At 33.0% G+C, this 26,908-nt stretch overlaps 1 protein-coding gene across 7 annotated transcripts in view; it reads right to left on the reverse strand.

The window, feature by feature from the left end:
* Nucleotides 1–26,908, reverse strand: part of LOC132909004 (uncharacterized) — a 219,232-nt gene that overhangs the window by 104,359 nt on the left and 87,965 nt on the right. For all 7 annotated transcript variants that reach the window (XR_009658473.1, XM_060963568.1, XM_060963567.1 and 4 more), the window contains exon 3: nucleotides 12,046–12,294. Coding sequence is in view for 6 of the 7 variants with exons in the window: in XM_060963568.1 (XP_060819551.1) it covers nucleotides 12,046–12,294 (249 nt within the window). In the remaining variant the exon portion in view is untranslated. The remainder of the gene's footprint in view (nucleotides 1–12,045; nucleotides 12,295–26,908) is intronic.

Consider the following 26,908-nt stretch of genomic DNA (forward strand, 5'->3'; position numbering starts at 1 on the left):
ATAGAGTTATTTAGTAGTTAATTTAGTACTTGTAAATCTTATTGTGACTTTTTCATCCTACACTAAAGTTTAAAAGTCGAAAGTGTTTATTGTACGAGTTTTGTATTTATCGTAGATAAAACATATTACACATTTATTTTGTAAATATAAGATTTAAATATATAATATGTGTTGTCTACAGTAAATAAAAAACTCATATACTAAACACTTTTGGCTTTCAAATTTTAGCATAGGATGAAAGAATCACAGTAAGATTTACAAGTATAGTGGTTAAAATATCGACGCATATCGCATTTCTATCGAGCTTTATGTTCCACCTGCATGGCATGACATTTTTGCAGCCTTGTGAAGATATTGCTAGATATCATACAATTTAATGTACTTGGACCTAATTGATTAGTATTTGATGCTATACACTGGCGTGGTGATACCTTTTGCAGCCACTGTATCTACAGAATATCGGGTTGTAATACATCCGCGCAATTATTTCCTCTGCCAAATAATGATAAATCTATAATTTATCTAAAATATATTTACAAAATAAATGTACAATATATGCGATAAATACAAAACTCATACACTAAACACTTCTGATTTTTAAACTTTAGCATAGGATGAAAGAATCACAGTAAGATTTATAAGTACAGTGGTTAAAATATCGACGCATGGCATGGCATCATCTGCATGGCAACACATTTTTGCAGCCTTGTGAGGATATTGCTAGATATCATACAATTCAATGTACGTGGACCTAATTGATTAGTATGTGATGTTAGTATGTGTGTGCACTGACGTGATGATGCTTCTTGCAGCCACTGTATCTATAGAATATCGGGTTTTAATACTTCCGTGCAATTATTTCCTCAACTATTCGCTATCGAGAAAATGTTGCAAATGAAACACAGTCTGTTTCGAAGTGGATTACGGATGGCTGCCAATAAATTACTGGAACAAGTTTCGAGGGGTTGGAACTATTCAGGGTCAGAACGAACCAATATATTGATTGGCAAAGTTGTCCTCTCTAATACGCAAGATAAAGAACAATTTCTAGGCGGTTAGCGAAACGAGATTTTAAATGTTAACCCTTTGCACTCCGAATTTTATTTCAATTTCGTTATCAGCAGCTGCCAACATTTTTAAGTGTTTTATTTGAAATTTATTTTAACTAAAAAATAAAATAATTTAAATAAATAAAGGAAGTAAAGAAATTCAATTAAATACCAGTTTTATTCACACTATTGTTGTATTTTGTAATTTTTAAGTATATGATATATCTTGAAACCATTTCCAGGATGCAATTTTCTTCCGCACGTTTCACAAAAATAGGTGGACATGAAAGAATGTCGAGTGGGACGCGACAAAGGAACTCCTGAGATAAAGACTGATAAAAACCGACATAGGAGTGTAAAGGATTAACAAATTTTCAAATTTTCAATTTGTTAACAAATAACGTTGAACGATTATTGACTACTCGAAGGGCCAACTTTTCGCAAACTAGTGAATTCTTTTTTGGAAAGGATGTCATTTTCCTTGTGCTCGAAACAGGGTAAGTTGTACAGTGTCCATTTTTTAATTTGTCGTAATATATTAAATATATTGTAACGTATTATATTCTTATTAATAACATACATCGATGAGATATTAATAAAAAATTGACAAATTCGTTCAAATAATTTTACATTATAATACAAGACAAAACCGAAAATACAGCAAACGAAAGCTTTTTTCTTTCGAAACCTGGAAACAATGAACATTTCTCCTAAAATTGTGTTTTCGCCTGTGAAGAAATATAAACTCAACGCTAATTCTGTTACGTTTTCATTCAACGTTTAGTGGACTTTTTTCTACTTTTGATTGCTTCTACTAATTCATTAGGTATTTTATTTTTTTTCTAACTTACACGATATTTTCTAAGGTAATTTCTGATCGCAAATGTTTCTCGCTAGAATTCCCCGCAGGTTCTCGATCGGATCAGGATACGATGCTATTCTACGATACGATTCTACCCGGAAATGTTGGAACTAGTTTTTCCTAGCAACGGCTGTACGAGTAGTCGCTGAAGTCTCGTTGAAAAATTGTCTTTTGTCTTCTATTTCGGCTACGAAAGGCAACAATTCGCCGTGTAATATCTCCTGATATCCCATAGCGTTTAATTTATTTATTTAAAAAATAATTTCACTTAACGTATCCAGACACGATCGATGATTCCTCAAACATAATGCGAAGAAAATATGTTTGAGTCTACGATTATTCACAGTGCTATTTTTATTTAAACATACAGATTTGTTTAATAATCCCATCTTTGTAAACATGGCTAAAAAACAGTGTACGAGAGCAATATACATTATTTTGTTAATATTTCAGCAACATATATATATATATCAATGCAGCGTTTTGCTTAAATTTGTCGAGCCGTATATTCCACAGAAATATCTCAAATGCAAAGAAATATGTTACGCGTGTGCAACGTGCGCATGTTATCAGAGATTAATAGCTACATACATCAGCGATTTCTGTGAGAAAGTTCATAGACCTGCTATCACGCGTAACTCTTGATTGAACGATTTCGAGGAAGAAACATTCGACCTTCGATCCTAATAAATCACAGTTAAACGTTTACGGTGCGGATTCTGGTCGAGAGGATACGATCACGCAGTGAGAAACCGAATCCGGAGCTGTACAATTTAGATAAATTGTCTGGGTGGGCGCACAGGGGAGAACACGTGCGACCTCTAACACTGGCATTGCAATCTGCCAGCTGTAACTCATGCTTCGTACAAGCACCTACTTCACAAACTGTGAATATAGAATTCTTTTTCTTTTCTTTTCCTTCTTTTTTTTTTTTTTTTTTTAACCATTCGCATTCTATCATGAGAAATCCATCGAGACCGCAAAGTTCTATTTATCGAAAACGTGACCAGCTTGCAACACAGCGAGTGGCAGAATAGAAGAACTAGCTTACTTTGGTTTTATTACATAATTCTCCTTTATCCGAAAGTTTTACGTAACAGCTTCAGCGATTTGTTTAATGTTCCTACTTATCGTCAATTTTTTTTTAGATTTTATATTGCACGTGTATATACTGTATTGGGAAATTCAGTTTGATTGATAATTTTTAAGTAATTCGATAATTTCAATGGTAGTAGTAGTGTGTCATATTTCTCTATTGATTAATTCAACTTTGCTAATAAGAATAATTTCTCATATTTCTCTATTAATTAACCATTCAATGTCAACAGCAATGTCTCATATTTCTCGAGTAATTAATTCAATAACCTTAATGGTAACAATAATTATTCGTATTTCTGCAAGAGTTAACTATTTAATGTTAGTAACAGTATCTCATATTTCTCTATTGATTAATTCGATATCTTTGGTACTAACAACAATTCCTCATATTTCTGCATCAATTAACTCAATACCTTCAACAGTAAAAATATTTCATCCTTTTCCATCGATGATGTATCATATTCGAGGAACGAAAATATATTCTGCTAACATACGAGAACAGAATGGGTTTCACACCCATTTGTCTTGCGTTTCTCTATTGATTAATTCGATATCTTTGGTACTAACAACAATTCCTCATATTTCTGCATCAATTAACTCAATACCTTCAACAGTAAAAATATTTCATCTTTTTCTATCAATGATGTATCATATTCGGAGAACGAAAATATATTTTGCTAACATACGAGAACAGAATGGGTTTCATACCCATTTGTCTTGCGTTTCTCCATTGATTAATTCGATATCTTTGATACTAACAACAATTCCTCATATTTCTGCATCAATTAACTCAATACCTTCAACAGTAAAAATATTTCATCTTTTTCTATCGATGATGTATCATATTGGAGGAACGAAAATATATTTTGCTAACATACGAGAACAGAATGGGTTTCATACCCATTTGTCTTGCGTTTCTCTATTGATTAATTCGATATCTTTGATACTAACAACAATTCCTCATATTTCTGCATCAATTAACTCAATACCATCAACAGTAAAAATATTTCATCTTTCTGTATCATTGACGTATCGTATCGGAAGAACGAAAATAAATTATGGAAGCATAAAAGAACAGAATCGTCTCGTAGCCATTCGCCAAGAATTTTCACGTACGTTAGTTTTATCGTCCATCTAGTTGATTGCAACAGAAAAATAATTCAATAATATCAATATCGTCGTTGTATGTCTGTCCATTTCTACGACATTCTTGCGAACGTATTAACAAGAAACAAGCGCGCGTGTCGATGATAAAGTTCCGGTGTTGCTATGATTTTTGAAAAACGTAATCCCGCGTATCGCAACGAAAACCAATTGAATTTCGCGTGAAACTGAGAAACGTCATGTGTCTTCGATACGATACGGAAGAAGAGAAATGAAAGGTGCAATCTCACCGAAATATCAAAACGTCAATCACACGTGGCTTTCGAGAAACTAGCCACTTGGGCGCGAAAACGAGGCATGATATTCAGTTTCCTAAACAACGAGCAGCCTGGAAACTTCATGTTTCACCGCACGTCGAAAATTCAACGGGAGCGGCCACGTCAAAAGCAGCACTTCGGCCGCGTGTCTTGATAAATTGATGTTTTCCAAAGCATTTTTCTTTTTATTTTCCACGCTCCGCAGCATCAACGACGGTTACACACGTATTGCAGCCGAAATTGACGGCCGACATAACAAATTCCCGAGAAATTCCTTCTCTCACCTGCCGTTTATTTCCCGTTCGCCGAGCTTTTCAAATTTTTAAACCGCACCGACTGTGTCTGGCCTACGAATATTTAATGCCACTTCCCTCTACTATTCGGCGAGTCTAAGAAATTTACAGTCGCAACTTCGAGTTTACAGCTGACCTACATTCAGACGCTAGGTCGAGGCCTTTGCATTTGCACCTTTTTCGTCGATAATAATTTAATCTTGAACGTTGCTCCGTTTTTTAAGAGTTTTACAAAATCTTCCAAATGCAAAGAATTCCGGTGAAAAGTGTGGTAAACGATTTTTGCTGCTGTTACAAATATCTGAATTAATATCGAATGGTAGCGTTTCTCTAAATGAGGTTTAAGCTTCAGTTACGTTTTTATTTTACTTACATATGAAAATTGTATATCTTTTTTACGATGGATTCGTGCTCTTTCGTTCGACGCTTTTATCGCAAGACTTTATTGGAAAATTAATTTTCTATTACACACGCCTTTAAGATATCAGCTGAAACCTTTGTATTTGAAGCACATCCGATGTATGTACTACGTACAGGTTCGATGAACCCGGTTAAATATAGCGACGACAATGAATAATTTAGCGAGATCTAATCGTTTTCAGATTTCACATTTCACATTATTGTCCGTTTCTGGCGTATTCAACACGCCAGGCGAAAGATTCCAATAAAATAATATCATCGCAGATTGTAGCATCTTTGAAACCTATTATTCTTACTATTATCTCAGTCTTGTTATTATTATTATATTGCATCTTATACATGTTGTACAGAATTTTGCAAATTTATATAACTTCAATTGCGTCTTGCACATTTAATATATAGAATAATTATAAATTTAAATGTGTTTTTAGATTTTTCATAATATTAAAAAAAAATTGAGCAAGTCTTTGATATTATTTTATATTGTAACGTAAAACAAAGATGAAGATACAACAAACGAAAACTGTGTTCTCTTCAAGTCTAGAAACAATTCAAATTTCTCCTAAAATTGTGTTTCTTGCTGTGAGAAAACATGTCTTTGATTATTTCTATTGCTCTGTTAGGTACACTATCCACTAATTTATTTAAATCTTCGTTTCTTTCAGGTTCTCGGTCGAGTTCAGACCAGGACACAAAGTTGGTGACGATGATGATTCCATTGCAAAATCTTGAAGCCACTTTTTTGTAGCGGTGACAAGGTGAATAGGAGCATTGTTTCGTTGAAAACTTGCCTTTTATCTTTTATTTCAACAAACGTATCAAGATATCTTGAGGTTTCTTGAAGATATCGAAAACATAATGCGAAGGGAACGTGTCCAAGTGCAAAATTATTCACAGCACTGCATCTATAGCCAATTAATCAGCAACAGTATACTCAATTATCTTCATTTCTACAATCTAAGTTTTATTTGTCACTGTATGTCTTCGTATAAGTCCGGTGTATATTTAAACCCACGTTATAAATCACCGGAATCGCTGTTTAAGAAAACATCCACCTCGAAATATATCAAAGCTGGTTTAAACACTAAGAAAGATTTATCTGACATTTTTTAAATCCTACTTTATAAAACCAGAGCCGACTCTCTCGCCAGAATATTTGTACACAAAAGCGAACGCGCTACGTCAACACCGCAGGAACACATAGAGCAGATATCCGCAGATGAAAATTGTCGGGTTAACGCCGACAACAAGATGCTGCAGGAGTCGCAACGCGTGCGACTGGCCGACAGAATAATTTGATAGACTCGTATTAGCCTGAATTCCTACAATCCAGTTAGCTACCCTAGCCCTGATCCAGCCTCGTCCTGAATTTAGAGCAATTGACACGAACTGGAACACGCTGTGATAAACTAACGTTTCCGATAGGCTTCCTAAGACAGGTCGAACCGGCGTTCTCCACGCCGGAAAACTGTAAAATGCCCTCGAGGAACGTTCGAACTTGTTCGATTGCTGCAACTTGCAGATTTCGTTATTTCATTAACCGTCCTTTGCCTTTAATCGCGACCGATTTATATCGAGTATTTATAAGGTGTTGGCGAATTGAAAATTAAATAAGAAGAATTGTACAGCATTTTGCAAATTTATATAACCAATTGCGTCTTCTATATTTAATATATAGAATAATTATAAATTCAAATGTTTTTTTAGATTTTTCATAATATTAAAAAAAAAATTGAGCAAGTCTTTGATATTATTTTATATTGCAACGTAAAACAAAGATGAAGATACAACAAACGAAAACTGTGTTCTCTTCAAGTCTGGAAACAATTCAAATTTCTCCTAAAATTGTGTTTCTTGCTGTGAGAAATTGCTTGAGGAATTGCTGTAAGAAATTTTCTACTTTGTACTTTATATTTTATATTTTATACTTACAGAAGTGCGTGTTCTAAGAAACCGAAGAGTAGATTTTAGCGACTGGTATTTTATTGATGGTCGATCGGGTACAAGCATTTAATTTATGGTCGATGTCTCGGGTATTTGTATTGTTAAGACGCGTTTCTTTAGAGTTTCTCTATAAATTAATATTTGTTGCTATACCTTTCCCTCCTACAAATTTATATAATCTACTGAAACAATAATTATGATTACGCAAAAATAATCATGAATCACGTAACTGTGATTATGATAATGAAGTATTAGTAGTAACGCCATCAGTCGTAAATTAATCCGCTTAATTTCAACTTACCATTATTATTGCACGATTTTAACGAAATTTATTGCAGACAGGTCGCATTGCAGGTAAATATATTTTCTAAGAGAATATTTTACAATGTTTACGAATTTGTGGATAGCTCCATTAAATAAATCGTAATTTTTACAAATATCCTTTTTGCAGGAACAATATCGATAATAAAGCATTTGAAAATATGGAACTCGTATCAATAACGAAAATCATATCAATAATGAGAATTTATTCTTGCAGTTCGTATAATAAAAAATTATTGTATACTGTGTCTAAATATTTGGACTATTTAGACTATGTCTAGACGTTGATAAATATGCGTATACTATGTGTAGGAATCGTTTATTTTCACATTCCCATTTAGTAAGATACAATTACATTAAGAGAAAGTATTGCTGTTCTATAAATGTACGTCGATATTTTATTTTAGACATTTTCTAAACATGAAATAGTAAATCAAATATTTATACACATTTTCACATTTATTTTTCACATTTCAGATTCTTTTTCACGTTTAGCGGGATTCAATGAAATTAAGAGAAAGTTTCGCTACTCTGTACACGCACGTCGATGTTCAATTTTGAACATAGTCTAAATACGATAATTTAGTCGAATCTTCAAATTGAATATCGACGTGTATTATTTTACGGAACAGCAAAAGTTTCTGTCAATTTAATTAAGTATTGCTAAACGAAAATGTGAAAATAAGTGGTTCCTAGACATAGTAGCGTGACTATGTTACTATCAACAATATTTTATTACTTTTCAGCAACGTGGAGCGATGCATTGCGATAAATACGATCAGTACGTTCATTTGTTACTCGCCAATGACGCGAATAGCCATCTAATCTTGGAATATTAATCTGTGATGATTTTTTGCCATGTCAATCTGACACCAAGTGATATATAACTTGGAAAAGTGAGGGCTGGTTGATGGCTAATAGACATAACATAACATTGCCGTTATTTTCTTTTGAACTTTGCTCTACGACTGGCAGCGAAGATTATTCGAATTTGATGTTTGCTCCGCAAATTCAAGACGAACGTACAGTATACAGAATAGCGTTGAATAATAATGGTAGACATGTACGTGGGACCACGACTGAGGCGGAAAATTTTTCTGTTTCCTCGGACGTTCATCGAATAGCCAATGGAACTGCAAAGTATAAAGGGAATATACATTTAGAGTTTCTGGTCGAAGCAGAACGTTCTACGCGTGTGTGTTATACCGTAAACTGTAGAGTTAAACTTTGATCAGCCTCGTTGCTCGACAATGAGTGAACGGTGGAGCAGAAATTCTCATATTCGGAGCCGAGGAATAGAACACATTTTTGATACATCGTACGAAAACCAGGATCACCGTTCTGTTATTTGGAATTTATTCCCATCTTTCTATAAAATGAATTGTCGATATTGCGAGTTTAATGGAAATTCAATTTAATTTGCGAAAATTATCTTGCTAAATGAGAGTCGAGTTACGTGAAAATATTAAGGTCCAGTAAATTTACTTAGTCTAGTTAAGTTGATTTGAAAGTCGGATACACGAAGATAATTTCATTTTGCTTTACTTGTAGGTTTTACGCGAATGAATATGATACTTTCGAAATTGAACTCGTTAAGAACCAATAGACGTCTATATTACGCACATTCACAAAGATTTATTTACTTCTCTGTGTTAGGCTGCTTAGGTTAAAATAATTGCCTAAAAGGTTTATATAATCAACGAAGCATGTACTATTTTGCTTTAATATCCTTTGTGAATGGGCACGGTCATTCCAAAACTTTTGTTTTTATATCAAGAAATGTGGACTACATTTTTTAAATTATTTAACAATCACACGCGAAGAAAATTTCCAAACATTAAAATAGTTGATATTTCAATATTAATAGCGCGGAGGATATTCCGATAAATTTTTGAACGAAAGAATTAGAATTAGATTCAAAAACGATTCTTTTATGAAAAGCTCATAATTTGTTCTTTCATTGTTTTTATTAAATAACATGTAATTATAAACGATATTGATTCGTATTATTCGTACGTCCATCGTAGTTATATTTATAATACTTTACAATATTCTTCAACTTTATTATACAACCTAGTAATTAAAAAGTGATTGAAAGAAAATTCTACTGTTTGAAATTGCTTGGAAATTCTCTACGGTTTGCTGCAAAAATTCGTTACGTATTTTACATTGTGCGTTTTACGTTTAATTTGTTACAGTTCATTAATATTCAATGGAATGCCCGATCAGCTGAAAATTAACGCACGTGGAAAGTTCTTTGCTTTGGCATTAAATAGAAATCTTCCAGTCCTCGCTGCGATTCTGCTTCTAATTTTAACTTATTACATGTAGCCCAAGTAAACAGTTATCATACATTGTTAGTTAAACTATCACGTGTTGGAAAATTTGTTGGGTAAGTGGCGGCGAATGACGTATGCTGGCAAAACTTTCGATAGATGATGTAATTTAATCAGGCCATCAGATTTTTATGATCTTCTCTGTTAATCCTTCACAAGCGTATGTTGCTAATTACGCTCGAATATTTTCTGCAATTCTAGACATCAACATTTTCCGCTTCGTAATGTAGCAATCACGAGTACTGAAGATAATTTAAAACTCGAGATCAGGCATTTCCGAGATTTGTATTTTACGCGCAAGATGTTTCTAAAACGTCAGGGACTTGTGTATTATATAACTTCAATCTCCGTACGAAGTTTCAATTTTATCAGAGAGTAAAGTTTTATTATAATTATACTGCGAACGTTCGTTTACAACGTGTTTATTCGAAATGATAGCTATACCGTGGCTGTCGCTCTATTTATTATAACGTTTATATACTACTCGACTCCAAGTATACAGGGTGTCTGCGAAATTATACTACAAACGTTCGGATGGTGACTTTAGAGACAAAAATAGTCGAAAAAGAAGAATAACATTTTTCCCTTTGAAGCTTCGTTTTCCAGGGAAATTAAGTGGAAGATCCGTCAGATAGCCGTGTGCTAATTGTAAGTTTCCATATAATATAATTATATATAATTTAATAAGATAAGCAAAGTTATGTGTATAGCAACGGGGTCGACTTATTACGTAAATAAAATGATTTACAAAAAGTAATACCCTTGTCCTTATTTATAAAAGCATTCCAAAGGCGGGCAGTACGGAAATAAGATAAAAGCAACGATAGGAAGCAAACCGTGACACTGTTCACGTTGATAAATATCGACACGAGCGGAAAGAGAAGTCGGGTAACTAGAAACCTACAATTAGCACACGCGTATTGGCGGATCTTCAAACCGATTTTTCTTGAAAACGGAGCTTTAATCTCTTAGGTACGATGCGCCACTATAGTGGCTTTCGCGGATGTCATCTTATATTACGACGCGCCACTATAGTGGCTCACCCTACTTACTCATTCGTTCACCGTTTGAACTAAATTACGTATTTCATTTGTCACATTTCTTTTGCCCTCGCAATGTTTTATAACAGTGTTAACAATATACAGGCAGAATATATAGTCTCTGTTTTTGATACGCCAATGTCAGATATCAATTGTTGTTTTCTGTTAAAATAAATATACCACTGTTAGATGCTCTTTCTAACATGCCGATCCATATTCTTATAATTTTTTAGAATCTTCCACCTCAAAATGTAGCTTCAAAATAGAAAACGAAGAGCAATTTGGAAAACACTATCGCGCTATGAGTGTAAAAATTGTGACAAATTCTATGTGTCATAGTGCTTTAAAATATATATAAATATATTTTATATATTCATATATATATTTTTTATATATTTATATATTTATATATATTTATATATTTTTATATTTATATATATATTTATATATTTTTATGTTTTTATATTTATATATATTTATATATTTTTATGTTTTTATATTTATATATATATTTATATACTTTTATATTTATATATATTTATATATTTTTATGTTTTTATATTTATATATATATTTATATATACATTTATATATTTATATATATATTTATATTTATATATTATAAATATATTTTATATATTCATATATATATTTTTTGTATATTTATATATATTTATATTTAAAATATATCACTCAATTGTATTATTAATTAGCAAAGTAAATTATTAAAGTTAAAGACCTTCGTCGTACCTTTAAGAAAAATTATAATTTAATTATCAAAAACTTCCTTCTAATGTGCTTGCGTAGAGAACAGCATTATCCGTCACACATTGCAGTGCTGTACCGTTTTCGCGTCAAACTCTGCCATACAGAGAAACAACCCCGTACAAAAATCAAAACATTAAAGGAAAAAATGTTATTCCTCTTTTTCCACCTATTTTTGCGTGCAGAATCATCAGGCAACCGCTTATACCATGATTTCGAGGCACTCTGTATTGAATCTCCTATCGTTCAGAAGTAGAGATGAAACGTGTAGAACCTGACTGAAAAACGCGCCACTGGAAGACGAGAACAGGTGCAAATTGCAGAAGACTAAAAAGCCTTTGTATGTCTGAATGATTAACAACGTCTCACCGTCGAACGTGTGTTTACCAAACAGCAAATATTGCTAAAATCATGGAAAAACGTATCGTTGTACGCTCGCTAGCCTGGCATCTGAAGAGGGAAAGTATCGTTAAGTACAGACAGAATGTCGACTCACCAAGCATCTTGACGCCCTGAACAGGACTCAGAGGGTAAAAATCGCCGTGGAGAGGACAGTGGAAGCCAACCCTGCGCTCCCTTCTTCGCGCCCTTCTAGTCAGCATGCAAAGCAGCACACCGAGGGCGAGCATAAGGGCGCCCACGACTATGCAGATCGGTCCCAGGATCCGCGAGTTGCCAGTGAACGCGATTCTAGCTGCGTACGAGTCCTTGTCTTCATCCTGGCCGGGACCGCGATACGACGCAGCTGAAACAGAAAAATGAAGCTCGCGTGAGCACAGAGTCAAGCGATGTTAGTCATTTTCCCGCCCTCTGGTGAACGATTAATCGGCACCTTTGTGGCGGCAATTTCTCTCCTCTCTTTGCTTCGACTCTCCTTTCCGTCTCTTTCGAAACGATCGCCTCTTTTCTGTTCCTTTCGACCGTTTTCTTTTTTCTTTCTATCACTTTCAATTTCTTTCCCTTGTATTAAACGAGAACTCGCAAACGACGATGGAATTTTTAAGGCGCGGCGCATAAAGGGACGCGTAATGAGGTTTCGTAATTCAAAGCCCGGACCTGGGACCAGCTTCCCTCTACTTTCTTTCGGGATTTTCGGCCGCGTTATTAATGTTTCAAATTTAATCTTGCCGAGTGCTCGCGGCTAAGTTCACGCTTCCACGAACGTGCGCGCCATATCAAACTGCCGGGCAATACTCGCTGTGAAGAAACGGTCCAAAAGGGAACAAACAGAGAAAGAGAGAGGGGGAGGGAGGAGAGGCGAAAGAGAGAGAAAGGTGATTTTGCGGGGCAGGTGATTTTCAATTAAATAAGCAAGGAAAGACGATGGTGGGACGGCTAGTACCGTTTCGAACCCATTACGGGGAAATTGGTACTTGCCGCGTGAAAATTATGATCGACGGTAATATCCCGCCGTCGTGGTTAATTAAGCTCCTTCAAATTGCGATAGACGTTTGTTACAAGGACAAGTTAAAGAAACAAGCTTTCTAGTAGTGTTTTGCTACACGCTGCAGTTTCACTTCTGCAGATAGATGCAGACCAAGTGACCCAAATTTCGATCTGATCAATTTTTGTTGTTAAATGCTGTAGCCGGCAAACGGTAATTGCAGTTTGAAATAGAAACACCGTTGTTTAAGTGAGAGCAAGAACAAAGGAATTAGCTGTTTCCAGAGTTTTCTGTAAAGTGCTCTGTTTTTTTGTGTACCTTTTCTTTCTTAATATATAATCTTTAATTTCTATATTGAAATTTAGCTCCTGAAATGACGTATCGTATTAGATTTCACAAATTTCAATTAATAAAAAGACAGTACATTGTAACCAATGTATTTAATGATATTAAGTAACATGTAATCTTAAAACATAAGCAATAATACAATGATATTATTGACATTATTTTTAAAAACTACATTTCTCTGTTTAAACATATAAATGTAGAAATATTGACGATAAAGAAGTAGACGTTTATTTGTATAATAAATATAAAATATTAATAAATTCCTGCAACACAAGTCTCGACGACCTTCCTGTCTAAATTCTCTCTGCCATACTCACACAACTCGAATGTAGCCATTCAATAATATGATATCACGTTAATACCATGTATTTCATTTATTATAATAAATTAACTACATTTATTCCCATAAAAATCGATATGTTTAAGGGCCCAAATTTCGTTCGCTGATGAATCTTTCTTGTTAAGTGTTCCAGCCTGTAAATGGCGATTGGAATTTAAAATAGAAATTACGCTAGTTCAGTGACAGCAAAAACGAAGGACTTCGTCACTAGGTTACGTCTTAATATTCGAAGTCGTATTCCAACATCTAAAGTACGTGATTCTGAATTTATTTTTGGCGACGCTTGGCATATTGCTCCTATTTTTATATTCCAAAGTGGCCATCTCGTTCCGTCACTTATCTATATATTAGTATTGGCAATTATATTAAAAAATGCCTTCGAAATCATGGACGTGTGTTTTGGAAAGAAATTGGAAAGAAAGTCATCGAATGAAAGCGAACAAGAGCAAGAGGTGGCCTGTTTCAAAGTGACTTAAATGCATCGGGAGTATCGTTTTTATGGAACTTAACCACCATGCCATGCGACAGTTAAATCTCTATTGTTATTAAAATTCAACCTAGTCTCAATTTGCATAGTATAAGTGAAACAATTTAATTAATTTTTCTTCCAGGAGATGGAATTTCTCGCCTCTAAGAACTACAAATTCTGTGTAAAATCAAAAGTTTGCGAATGAAATTTGTTAGAAATCACGGAAAATTTAAATATCTTACTGACAAATGAACTTGAGCATTCGTTATGCTTGCATCGTACGAACGTGTGTTCTTATTGCCAAATTTTTTTACTATTGTACACGCAATAGAGACTTCCATCGTTTGTGAACAGTCTACAGCTGCTTATGCGTTTATGGGAAATTTAATGCTAAAACTATCACACCAGTCAAATTCACTGGTTTTACAATTTTATTTTAAAATTCCTACTTCATGTTAAGTCTTTTTTCCGTCATGATGTAACGAGTTTCGCAACGATAACCAAAGGAATAATATAATGAATTTTATTTTGTTTTTTATGTATTCAAACTGAAAATAATTTCGTATCAAGGCTACTTATATCAATACCAACAAAAGTGGTATTTGTCAAAGTGTAAAAGGGTGCTGCAATCTGTTTATCGAACCCCAATTAACCAGTTTCCTCGTTTTGTACAACTTGCCACACGTTTTGAAAATTTTTACTGCGTATCATTCGACATTATGATATCAGTTATCAGGAAAATTCCGGATCGATCGCTAGATCACTAAATAACACTGGAAATACCACACCAGTTAAAACGACTGGTTCTACAATTTTATAAATGTGTTGACCCTCGTTTAGGGATCCCAGATGGATTAATAATACCAAAAATGTACTACATAACATGGAATTGCTTCTGTAAGAAAGTAACAAATCAATAAATGTAAAAATATTCTATTATTACGTACTTTTTAAAGACCAATCATTTTCACTGCTTTTGGTAGAAATAGCTTCGTGTTAACTATCGGAAGCTCTAGTGTTAAGTTACTGAAATTCGTAATCTACGTATTTGATATTTGCATAAAATTGAAACTAATAATGCGAGGTAGCAAAATCATAAAATATCGAAGTAATAATTTTACATTCTACAATAAAATTGAATATTTTATCGCATCTCTTTATCTTCTTCGCTATTCAGTGACTTGAAACGAAAGCTATTTCACGATAGTTGTTTAATATGCCTGCAATTACTCGGTGTGGATACAGATTTTTGACGCAAAAACAGCCATTACTGTTGAATATATCTAACAATATTTCGTGTACATGCGAAACTAAATTGCCATTTCCCTTCACCTACATACGAAATTACGGTGTATCTACTTTTCGAAGCTATAGTCGATCTCGTCCGGATTTATCAAGCTCTCGTTTTAAGCTCACCAAGGTCTCGTACCAAATAGGTGACTTGCTAAGACCAGTCATGTTGACTAGTTTTGGTAGAAATAGCTTCATGTCAGCTATCGGTAGTTCTAGTGTTAAAGACGCGTACTGCACACAAAAACACGCTGGAATACATAAAATATTCAAAGTATGGAGCTCGCTATAATATTTATCAAGAGAGAAAGGTCTCTACTCAACTTCCATTTCCTTAGTCTTGTTCGTAAAAAATATAAATTCGCATGAAATATAAATCCGCTGTTTATAAGTAATTAATAAACACGATGAAATTTTCTTCAGACTACTGGCAAGTTTCGTAGATGCTTCGATTTTAGAATAATAAAACACGATGGCTAACGCACACACGGTCAGATGCAATTCACGGGACGTGTTAAAATTAACTTAACGCTGTACCAACAACACCAACGCGTTCGTGTCACCGTGCTGTTCACCTGAACTGTGAACGTCGTATTGCAAAGTAGTCCGTGTATGGACATATAATATGCGTTCTGTTGATAATCATTAGGTAAATCACGCGCTAATGATGCAAGTAAATTGATTGGAAAACTCCTGTTCCATGAACGTCAAAACCTGACTATACTGTTTTCGTCTAAATTTTCAGTATAATGGGACGTCGAGGGTCCTAGCTACAGTCGACTTGCTCCAAATTTAGAATACTCTTGCTCCTTTCTAATCTCCTTAGGCTATCTTCTCCTCTACCACGTTTTTAGGATTAAAGCAATTAATTCAATTTCTGCCTTCTCTTCTCAAAAGTCATCAGAATTCCTCCCTTGCTTTAATTCTCCAAAGAATAGAAGTTGGGAACTAAAATTATATAAAATTTCTAATTATCCATTGCAATTTATTACACGTAATTTAATGCTACTATTATATTCTAATTAATTTCCTCGGTATCGATATTTTTATCACCTAGATACAGATCTGCGTGTTCTTCTTTACAACAGATTTCTTTTACCTAAATAATTATCGAAATTGTTGAACAAATTAAATTTTGTTATTAAAGTAGCTATTATCTTTACGAAGATATGAAGATGAGCTGCTCCGCGTTAGTTTTACATACCGAGAACACTGTTCTATTTCGCAAGTGTTAACGATCGACATCAGTTACAAATGACGAAGTTAAATTGTGAAATGATCTGGCGTCTGTTAAGATCTCGTACTCTGACGACGTGTTTATGAGCGACTCCAAATGCTGACATTTCATTTGTATGCAAAAGTTCTAATGTAGTAGTTTATGTCAAAGACCTAAGAAACTTACCTACAACTTATCTCGTACCGTGTTAATTTGCACGATAACAGTACGCGCGTATGTTTGTCAAGTGGTCGTATATAAAACTGATAAACTCGCCTGACAGATCTTATTTCGTGTTTATTTTCATATTAATCCATTAATTCGTGATTCCAAAAGAGATACATTTTCTTCTAACGGGAACTATACGATCACGAAGAGGATTAGCATTGCAAAAGTAATGTGATTTGCGAGATCTCTCGTTGCATAAAGAAGACATATTTTTCTAATCCAACTAGGAGAAACCATCTAAATATGCATTTTGAAAAACACGTTCAAACATAGAAGCAGCCAGTTCATTGCATAAACATTGAGATTACGTCGTTGGTGGTCGTCAAATAAAATAGAACGTAGCTTAATACAACTAACTTGATCAAGCTTTATCATGTCAAAGGTTCAACAAATCCGATCGTAAAAAAAGACTTTTAAAGTGACACGTAGAGCCGTAAGCACAATCTCTTCGTTTTTAAATTCAAGCACTCAAGAGATCTCAGAAAAATGTGCCAGACGTGTATAATCCTCGAGAAACGTTCATCCTCCTTCTGATAGGATTTTCTCCAAAATGGGATGCTAACGATAAACATTGCAATCTCCGCGTAATTTCAAATTGCTTACATCAGCAAGGAGAATGTATTTCTTAGATAAAATCGTGATAAGCTACCGTCGTATTGTAAAGAACGATTACTTGGTTGATGGTGTAAATGTCGTAAATAGTAACTAACCATCTTCAAGGAAGACATTCGCAATCCTGAAGGGATAGCAGTTTTTATGATTATGCGACAATTTTCTTCACGCTCCCGTTAAAGCTTCTTCTCGTTTAACCGGAACGTATGGCTGTCTCGATGTCATGATTCGTTTAGAGAGACTTGTCTGGTTGAAAATCGTACGTTCAAAAGTATAAGAAATATTTAATCGCTTCTGGTGGAACATAGAGTAGATCGAGGAAATAGTTGAATTTTCTATTATTTGTATTGATATAGGTAATATTTATATTATAATATGATGTTATTATTATTATCATTGTTATTATTATTGTATATAATTAATATTATAGAATTATATTCAAGCTACACTCAGCAATAATATTACGTAATTAATATGGTTATTTGTATTGATATAGGTAATATTTATATTATAATAAGATATTATTAATATACTTATTATTATTATTGTATATAATTAATATTATAGAATTATATTCAAGCTACACTCAGCAATAATATTACGTAATTAATATGGTTATTTGTATTGATGTAGGTAATATTTATATTATAATATGATATTATTAATATACTTATTATTATTATTGTATATAATTAATATTATAGAATTATATTCAAGCTACACTCAGCAATAATATTACGCAATTGATATGGTTATTTGTATTGATATAGGTAATATTTATATTATAATTTGACATTATTAATATACTTATTATTATTATTGTATACAATTAATATTATAGAATTATATTCAAGCTACACTCAGCAATAATATTACGTAATTGATATGGTTATTTGTATTGATGTAGGTAATATTCATATTATAATATGATATTATTAATATACTTATTATTATTATTGTATATAATTAATATTATAGAATTATATTCAAGCTACACTCAGCAATAATATTACGTAATTGATATGGTTATTTGTATTGATATAGGTAATATTTATATTATAATAAGATATTATTAATATACTTATTATTATTATTGTATATAATTAATATTATAGAATTATATTCAACCTACACTCAGCAATAATATTACGTAATTGATATGGTTATTTGCATTGATATAGGTAATATTTATATTATAATTTGACATTATTAATATACTTATTATTATTATTGTATATAATTAATATTATAGAATTGTATTCAAGCTACACTCAGCAATAATATTACGTAATTGATATGGTTATTTGTATTGATATAGGTAATAATTATATTATAATAAGATATTATTAATATACTTATTATTATTATTGTATATAATTAAATTTATAGAATTATATTCAAGCTACACTCAGCAATAATATTACGTAATTGATATGGTTATTTGTATTGATATAGGTAATATTTATATTAAAATAAGATATTATTAATATACTTATTATTATTATTGTATATAATTAATATTATAGAATTGTATTCAAGCTACACTCAGCAATAATATTACGTAATTGATATGGTTATTTGTATTGATATAGGTAATATTCCTATTATAATATGATGTTATTAATATACTTATTATTATTATTGTATATAATTAATATTATAGAATTATGTTCAAGCTACACTCAGCAATAATATTACGTAATTAATACGGTTATATTATTATTTGTTATTAAAGTTATTCTCTTTCTACGAGTCTTACGTATTACACCAATATATTTCCAATATTACGTATTTTTGTGAATACTAAGCGTTCTGCCAGACATTTTGAAATTTCATTGCCAGTGTAATGAAACGCGTATAATATTGGTAAAATTTGAAACGGATCTGGAAATGCATATGCATAAAGTATTTATTGCAAGTATACGCTTCGCAGATATCGCCAAAGTATCTGAACATTGTATTAATAACTCACGATATTTAGTATCACTATGTTTAACATTGATATATATATTTGAGATTAAATACCATTCGTGTCATATAATAATTACTGGCTGTATGTTTGTCATAAATGTTTTGCAACTTCAGAGAATAACAATCGTTCTACATACTCGTACAAGAATACTTAATTAAAACATTTATAGCAAAACGAGATAAACCTGATAAATTGTTAGAAAATTATTCAATTAATTCTTCGATCGATCAAGCATTATTACCTCATTAAGTGTGAAATCTTAATAAAGTTGAATATGCTAATAATTCTTATTAATTACCATATATGTAATAAGGTTAATGCATTCATTGCTTCAGCCAATTTAAATATTCGTGTTAACAGGTTTGCAATTACTATAGAACTCTTATTATATTTTTTCTATCACAATGTATCGTATTTTATATATATCTACTGAAATTTCAACAATTGAAAAGATTGCAAATATCATTAATATAGAGATAATCAATACTAATGAACCAACAAGAAATTTCGTTTTATCGCAATGACAGAGATCAATTGTATACATCAAAAATATCACTATACTATATAAAATATGTAATGCACCTGATTGAAATCGCCGATCAATTATTAAACAAATAATTACGATTTGTTTGTTGATTTTTTAAAAACGTAATGAGTGACATTTTTCATCGTCTTTTTTTCACGTGCTACTGCTACTACAAACCGGTTAAACTATCCAGATCATTACGAGTTAACTATACAAAATATGTACTGTAATTGGAATACTGATCGACTTTTAAACAAATAATTAGAATATGTTTGTTGGTTTTTTAAAAACATGATGAGTGACGCTTTTCATCGTCTTTTTTTCACGTGCTACCAGCTACTACAAACCGGTTAAACTATCCAGATCATTACGAGTTAACTATACAAAATATGTACTGTAATTGGAATACTGATCGACTTTTAAACAAATAATTAGAATATGTTTGTTGGTTTTTTAAAAACATGATGAGTGACGCTTTTCATCGTCTTTTTTTCACATGCTACCAGCTACTACAAACCGGTTAGACTATCCAGATGATTATGAGTTAACTATACAAAATATGTACTGTAACTGGAATATTGATCGACTTTTAAACAAATAATTAGAATTTATCTCGTAAAAAAAGCGATGCTTTGGGTCATTTTTTATTCGTGTATTATTATCTACTACAAATCGTTTGATCCATTTGGATATTTATAAGCAACTATACGTATCGAGCTAAAAATGCGAAAAATACAGAAGAAATCTTACTTCTCACCGAGAAATCGGATACAGAGAATTCCCCTGCGTTTCAAGTTGATTCACGTTATACTTTCATTATCTTTTTCGATCCACCGGAAGATAGTGATTACTCATGGAAACACGTGGGAGAGTATTAAACGAGCTTTCCTGCGAGCCACTGGAGAAAGTTATTCTCCTATGCAGCGATCTTTATAAGGGAAGAAACTCGGAAGACAGAGAAGAAACGAACGAGGCATACGTAACTTAACTCGTTCTCGATTTCATTATACGCGAAATCTGTATGCAGATTGGAACGCGTAGGCAGGCGAGAAACTGCTTGTAGCGATTGAAAGAATCGTTTAAAGTTTAAAAACGCTTATTACGTGTATTAACGTTCGAAAGTAGCCAGACACTTGCCTGTTCCAAATGTACCATTATGTGCCTTACGGACATTAATATGTCACTTTTATGAATTTCATTCATCAATTTGTTGCATAACAAAGTATTTCTTTTCGCTTCGATTATGAAAGAAAATCAAGAGCAAATATCAAGGCAAATAATAATGGAACAAATATTACTTGTAAAAAATATTGAGCCTCTGTGTATTTAAAATAGATTGTAAACTAAAATTACTAATATCAATGGTAGATCCTATGAGAAAGTAGAACTCGTAAAACTTATATTTTTAGATAGAGTATGTACACATGCAACAGAGCAACGGGCTGTTCCCCTCGAAGCTTAAAATTTTCGTTCCATAATACAACCTGGTCAGGATGATTTTTAACGACTTAAACTGCAATCGTATGATAAAATATAGAGATGAGAGTAAAAGAAAAAATAGTAAGCAAAAAGATATTTTAAAAGCGCAACTAAGAATAGTGCAATTTCTAAGAAACTAAAGTAGTTTAAATCGAATCAAGTAAAAGTTTTTAGCCTTTCCCTTGACCATCTCGAGAACGAAACTGTGTATTTTAAAAATTTACGAAGACCAGTTCTCCAAATTCTATACAAATATTAAGACGAAAGCAACGTTTTACAATTTTCTGATCTCACAGCAAACCATTTACTTGCAGCAAATTACGTTGCAGCAAAGCAACTCGTCAACGCGAAACCTTCGTGGGCTCGAGCTGAAGTGAATAAAAAATCTCCTGGCTTCTTTTTCGACCATTTTAAGAACATTTCTGAAAACTTTATGAGAATCAGCTCCGCGTAGTCTCAACGAACTCCATATAAATGCAACTGAGACGAGAAAACATGCGACTTTTACCAGTGTGAGATTTAGCTGAAAGCTACTTGCGCATTGTTCCGAAGAAACCTGTCAACCTTAGACCTCGATAGCTGGTGAAAAATAAGAAATTTCCCGATACGTGATCCAACATGTAAAGTAGCCGGTTGGCGAGCGTAAAAGAAGCAAATGGCGAGGAACGAAAGGGAAATGGGCTACAGGACCGGTCTCATCGACGGAGCCAGAGGCAAGAAAAAGAATGGCGAAAGAGGTTGGAAGGACTGACCGGTTTTGATAAATCGGTTGGTAACAACGGTCCGGACCCGTATCCGAGAAACCGTGGCCAAACAAGTAAACGACCAGCTGTTGCCCGTTAGTGAGTCTTTCTTCCTCTGCTTCTTCTTCTGCTCCTTCTCCTTCTTCTTCTTCTTCTTCATTGCCCTCTCCTTCTTCATGACATAAACGCTGCATTGCCATCACCGAGTTCGATCACCTCAAAGAATAGTGGTTCTCAAATGGTGTACCGTAACGAGCCGAGCAAAATGGCCGATAGATTCTGAAGCGAAGATAAAGGCTGCGTGACGCGAATCTCAACAGCCCTCTTAGCCGTGTATCAAGAAGCAAGATTTCAATTTCCAAGCTGCTCAGTTTCAGAGAGTTGAGCAAATATTCGTGCGTCTGCTCGGTTGTTCTTTCGCGCAGCTTGAAAGTGCGCTTTACCTCAAAATTCCATTAAAATGGTAATTCAGCTGATAGGTCGTCCGTGGTGCTGCGAGATGTCGAAGAGGATTCTTCGATTATCCGTGTTACGGCGATTTCTTCGGATAACATCGAAGAATCTAATCGAAAACGTCGCTCGTGAGACAAAGACACTTTCTCTACCTGCACGATACTTGGGCAATTTTTCTTTGTATCACTAGGTTGCGTAGCGAGTTCGATATTTCTTCAATGGAACGTTGGCAATCACTGTGCGAGATCTAGGTAATCGATGCACGTGCGCATTATTCTGTCAAATTAATCTTTGCAAATGCATTAACACGTTCGTCGCCCAGCGTGATTCGGCTAAGTTTCCTGCGGGGTCCAAATCCGACCGCCGGTACGCAGAACGTAAATAGAGCGAAAAGTGGGAATTCATTGTTTATCGCCTTCGATTCATTGTAAAGAAAAGATTATTTATTTCTGAAATGGAGAAAACGATAAGCTTTCCAGCTAGAGTATTCCGGGGGATCTCATGGCAGATATCTCGGATCTTTCATTTAGTCGAGAAGCATACTTGTGAGACGTACATCGGTGATTTTTTCCTCCTCAAAATGTTCAGTAAACAGCGTGAAAATATATTTGAAAGTGAGGAGAGTAGTGTTGACGGAGTCTAACTATTGTTCGAAGTTCCCAAAATCACCCCAAGTGTGTTTGGAATGTTTTAACAAATGCCATACGATATAGGATAATGTAATATTTTATCCAGAATATAAATTAATAAAAATTATGGTAAAATGTGTTTTTAATATTTTTATGTTGTATATCCTTTATATAATATCCTATATTTAATTAACTCGATCAAGAAGAGCGTCATCCATACTTGGGAGACGGGGCCCCCACGGAAGTATACCCGTCACATAGATATGGGTGACGTGGCGGCCAACGTGTTAAGCGGCTCGTTTACTAACAACTTTGAAGATTTCGTTGTTTTATTAAAAACTTTAGATGCGTCTTTTATCAGCATCGTACACTTGGTTTTATAAATAGATCGGGTAGCTCATCTACTCCATAGCTTCAAAGATTTTGTTGTTTTATCAAAAAAGTCACCTCTATTTCTTTTCCAGGATTAACAGAGTTGAAGAGAGTTGGAGAAATTTATGCGAAAAGAAAAAATATTTATCGTAGACTTGGTTTTGTAAATGGATTAGGAGCTCATATACTCCATAGCTTCAAAGATTTTGTTGTTTTATCAAAAAATTCACCTCTATTTCTTTTCCAGGATTAACAGAGTTGAAAAGAGTTGGAGAAATTTATGCAAAAAAAAGAATATTTATCGTAGACTTGGTTTTGTAAATGGATTAGGAGCTCATCTACTCCATAGCTTCAAAGATTTTGTTGTTTTATCAAAAAATTTACCTCCATTTCTTTTCCAGGATTAACAGAGTTGAAAAGAGTTGGAGAAATTTATGCGAAAAGAAAAAATATTTATCGTAGACTTGGTTTTGTAAATGGATCAGGAGCTCATATACTCCATAGCTTCAAAGATTTTGTTGTTTTATCAAAAAATGTACCTCCATTTCTTTTCCAGGATTAACAGAGTTGAAAAGAGTTGCAGAAATTTATGCGAAAAGAAAAAATATTTATCGTAGACTTGGTTTTGTAAATGGATTAGGAGCTCATCTACTCCATAGCTTCAAAGATTTTGTCGTTTTATCAAAAAATTTACACACGTTTTTTGCCCAGGATTAGTAAACTTGAAGAGAGTTGGGGAAATTTTTGCAAAAAAGAAAAGGAGAATATTTGTTATTTATTGTGCGTGTACGTACAACTTGGACTCGACTCACGCGACTGTCCTATCCACGTGCAATCTCAAAAGCTGATAATTAAGCTACATATAATTTACCAATTACATCGACTTATTCTAACATCTTTGAATCCGATATGTTCGCTATAAATAAATATTCAACTACGTTTAATCACCGCAATGATAATCATATTAAATATTTAATTATAATTAACACTAGAACTACCACAGCAGTCAAATTAGTTGGTTTTACAATTTTATTTTAAAATTCTTACTTTCTTCCGCGATGATGTAATGACTTTCGTAATGATAACTAAAAGAATAATATAATGAATTTTATTTTGTTTTTTATCTATTCAAACTGAAAATAATTTTGTATCAAGGCTACTTATACCAATACCAATAAAAATGACCGGTACTTGTCAAAGTATAAAAGCATCCTGCAATCTGTTTATCGAACCCCAATTAACCAGTTTTCTCGTTTTCTACAACTTCCCACACGTTTTGAAAATTTTTACTGCGTATCATTCGATATGATGATATCAGATATCAGGAAAATTCCGGATCGGTCGCTAGATCGTTAGATGCTAACGCTAGAAATACCACACCAACCAAAATGACTGGTTCTACAATTTTATAAATGGATCCCAGATGGATTAATAATACCAAAAATGTACCACATAACATGGAATTTCTTCTGTATGAAAGTAAAAAATTAATAAATATAAAAATATTCTATTATTACGTACTTTTTAAAAACCAGTCATTTTCACTGGTTTTGGTAAAAGTAGCTTCGTGTTAACCATAGTTCTAGTGTTAAATACGTAATCCTAAATCCAGTGATTCTACTCTGCCACGAGAAAAGTCTGTAACCTGATCTACAGAATAAGAAGAACTTTTATATCAAATAGTCGTAATATTCGTTTTTTCTCCTGCTTCTCCGTTGCTGTCATTAAATGATAGAAATACAAGCGTAAGTTCTTGTAATATTTTTTGAAATGTATCAAAGTTGAACAAGCTCATTGCACAACTGACTATTTTATATCAAAACTCGGTAGACCGTGCAAAGTCACTTCCTTTGTCATAAATTACATCACAGACGATTTTTAGACATATGAATTTAATATGCGTTTCCTGATGTGTTTTCGATGAGGAGTATTCGTATATGGAAATGCGCGATTTGGTAAAATGGAATAAATTTTAAACAGCAACAAGAAGCAGAAAAAGAAATAGTAAGCCAGTTAAGCACGACTGTTAACGGCTAATTAATTCTGAATTATACGGGTGCGTAATAAATCATCTACATATTTTATTTATAAGATGCCGGGTTGGCATAGGCAAATCGATCCTCTTGAAACCTACTGATCATTTGCGATGCAAATAAGTATCTCCATTAGTTATGTATATTGACAAAGACAAAGTAATAGAATTTAAATAGAAAATTAAAACTCGTTAAACGCGCCATACCAATTGCTATTATTAATCGTCGTGTTACAGCTACGTAATTTGTCATAGGATGAGATTTTTTAAGGAGAAACATCCTTAAGCTGATACAGAAAATATTAAAGCCAATAGAATTTTATATTTTTAATAATTCTCAGCATTTAACATTGATCAACCTGAAAGCTCGCGTTAAAATACCAATAAGATGATAAAAATTAGAATTACAGAAAATGTTGTAAGTAAGTTGTACTTAAGTTTGATTGAGTTATTGAGTCTTTTTAAGGAGAAATATCCTTAAGTTGATACAGAAAGTATTAAAGCCAATAGAATTTTATATTTTTAATAATTCTCAGCATTTAACATTGATCAACGTGAAAGCTCGCGTTAAAATATCAGTACGATGATAAAAATTAGAATTACAGAAAATGTCGTAAGTAAATTGTAATTGTTTAAGTTTGATTGAGTTATTGAGTCTTTTTAAGGAGAAATATCCTTAAGCTGATACAGAAAATATTAAAGCCAATAGAATTTTATATTTTTAATAATTCTCAGCATTTAACATTGATCAACGTGAAAGCTCGCGTTTAAATACCAATAAGATGATAAAAATTAGAATTACAGAAAATGTTGTAAGTAAGTTGTACTTAAGTTTGATTGAGTTATTGAGTCTTTTTAAGGAGAAATATCCTTAACCTGATACAGAAAATATTAAAGCCAATAGAATTTTATATTTTTAATAATTCTCAGCATTTAACATTGATCAATGTGAAAGCTCACGTTAAAATACCAGTACGACGATAAAAATTAGAGTTACAGAAAATGTTATAAGTAAATTGTAATTATTTAGAACGTGAAATTCATAAATTAAGTTCATTCAAATTGGCTACTGCAAAAATAAAAGAAAGGGAGCACTGATCGTTCGAGAAACAATAATTTTGTAAGTGTAATATCCAGATATTGTACGACGTAAAATAAAACAGAAACATATTTCTATGTTTTGTTTAAACATTCGCAACCTTCATTGTGTCTCTCTATTTTTCGATATTTTTTATATTTTTCATAATTTTTAATTGCTATTGCTAC

Source organism: Bombus pascuorum, chromosome 7 (assembly GCF_905332965.1).
Source record: "Bombus pascuorum chromosome 7, iyBomPasc1.1, whole genome shotgun sequence".
Taxonomy (NCBI): domain Eukaryota; kingdom Metazoa; phylum Arthropoda; class Insecta; order Hymenoptera; family Apidae; genus Bombus; species Bombus pascuorum.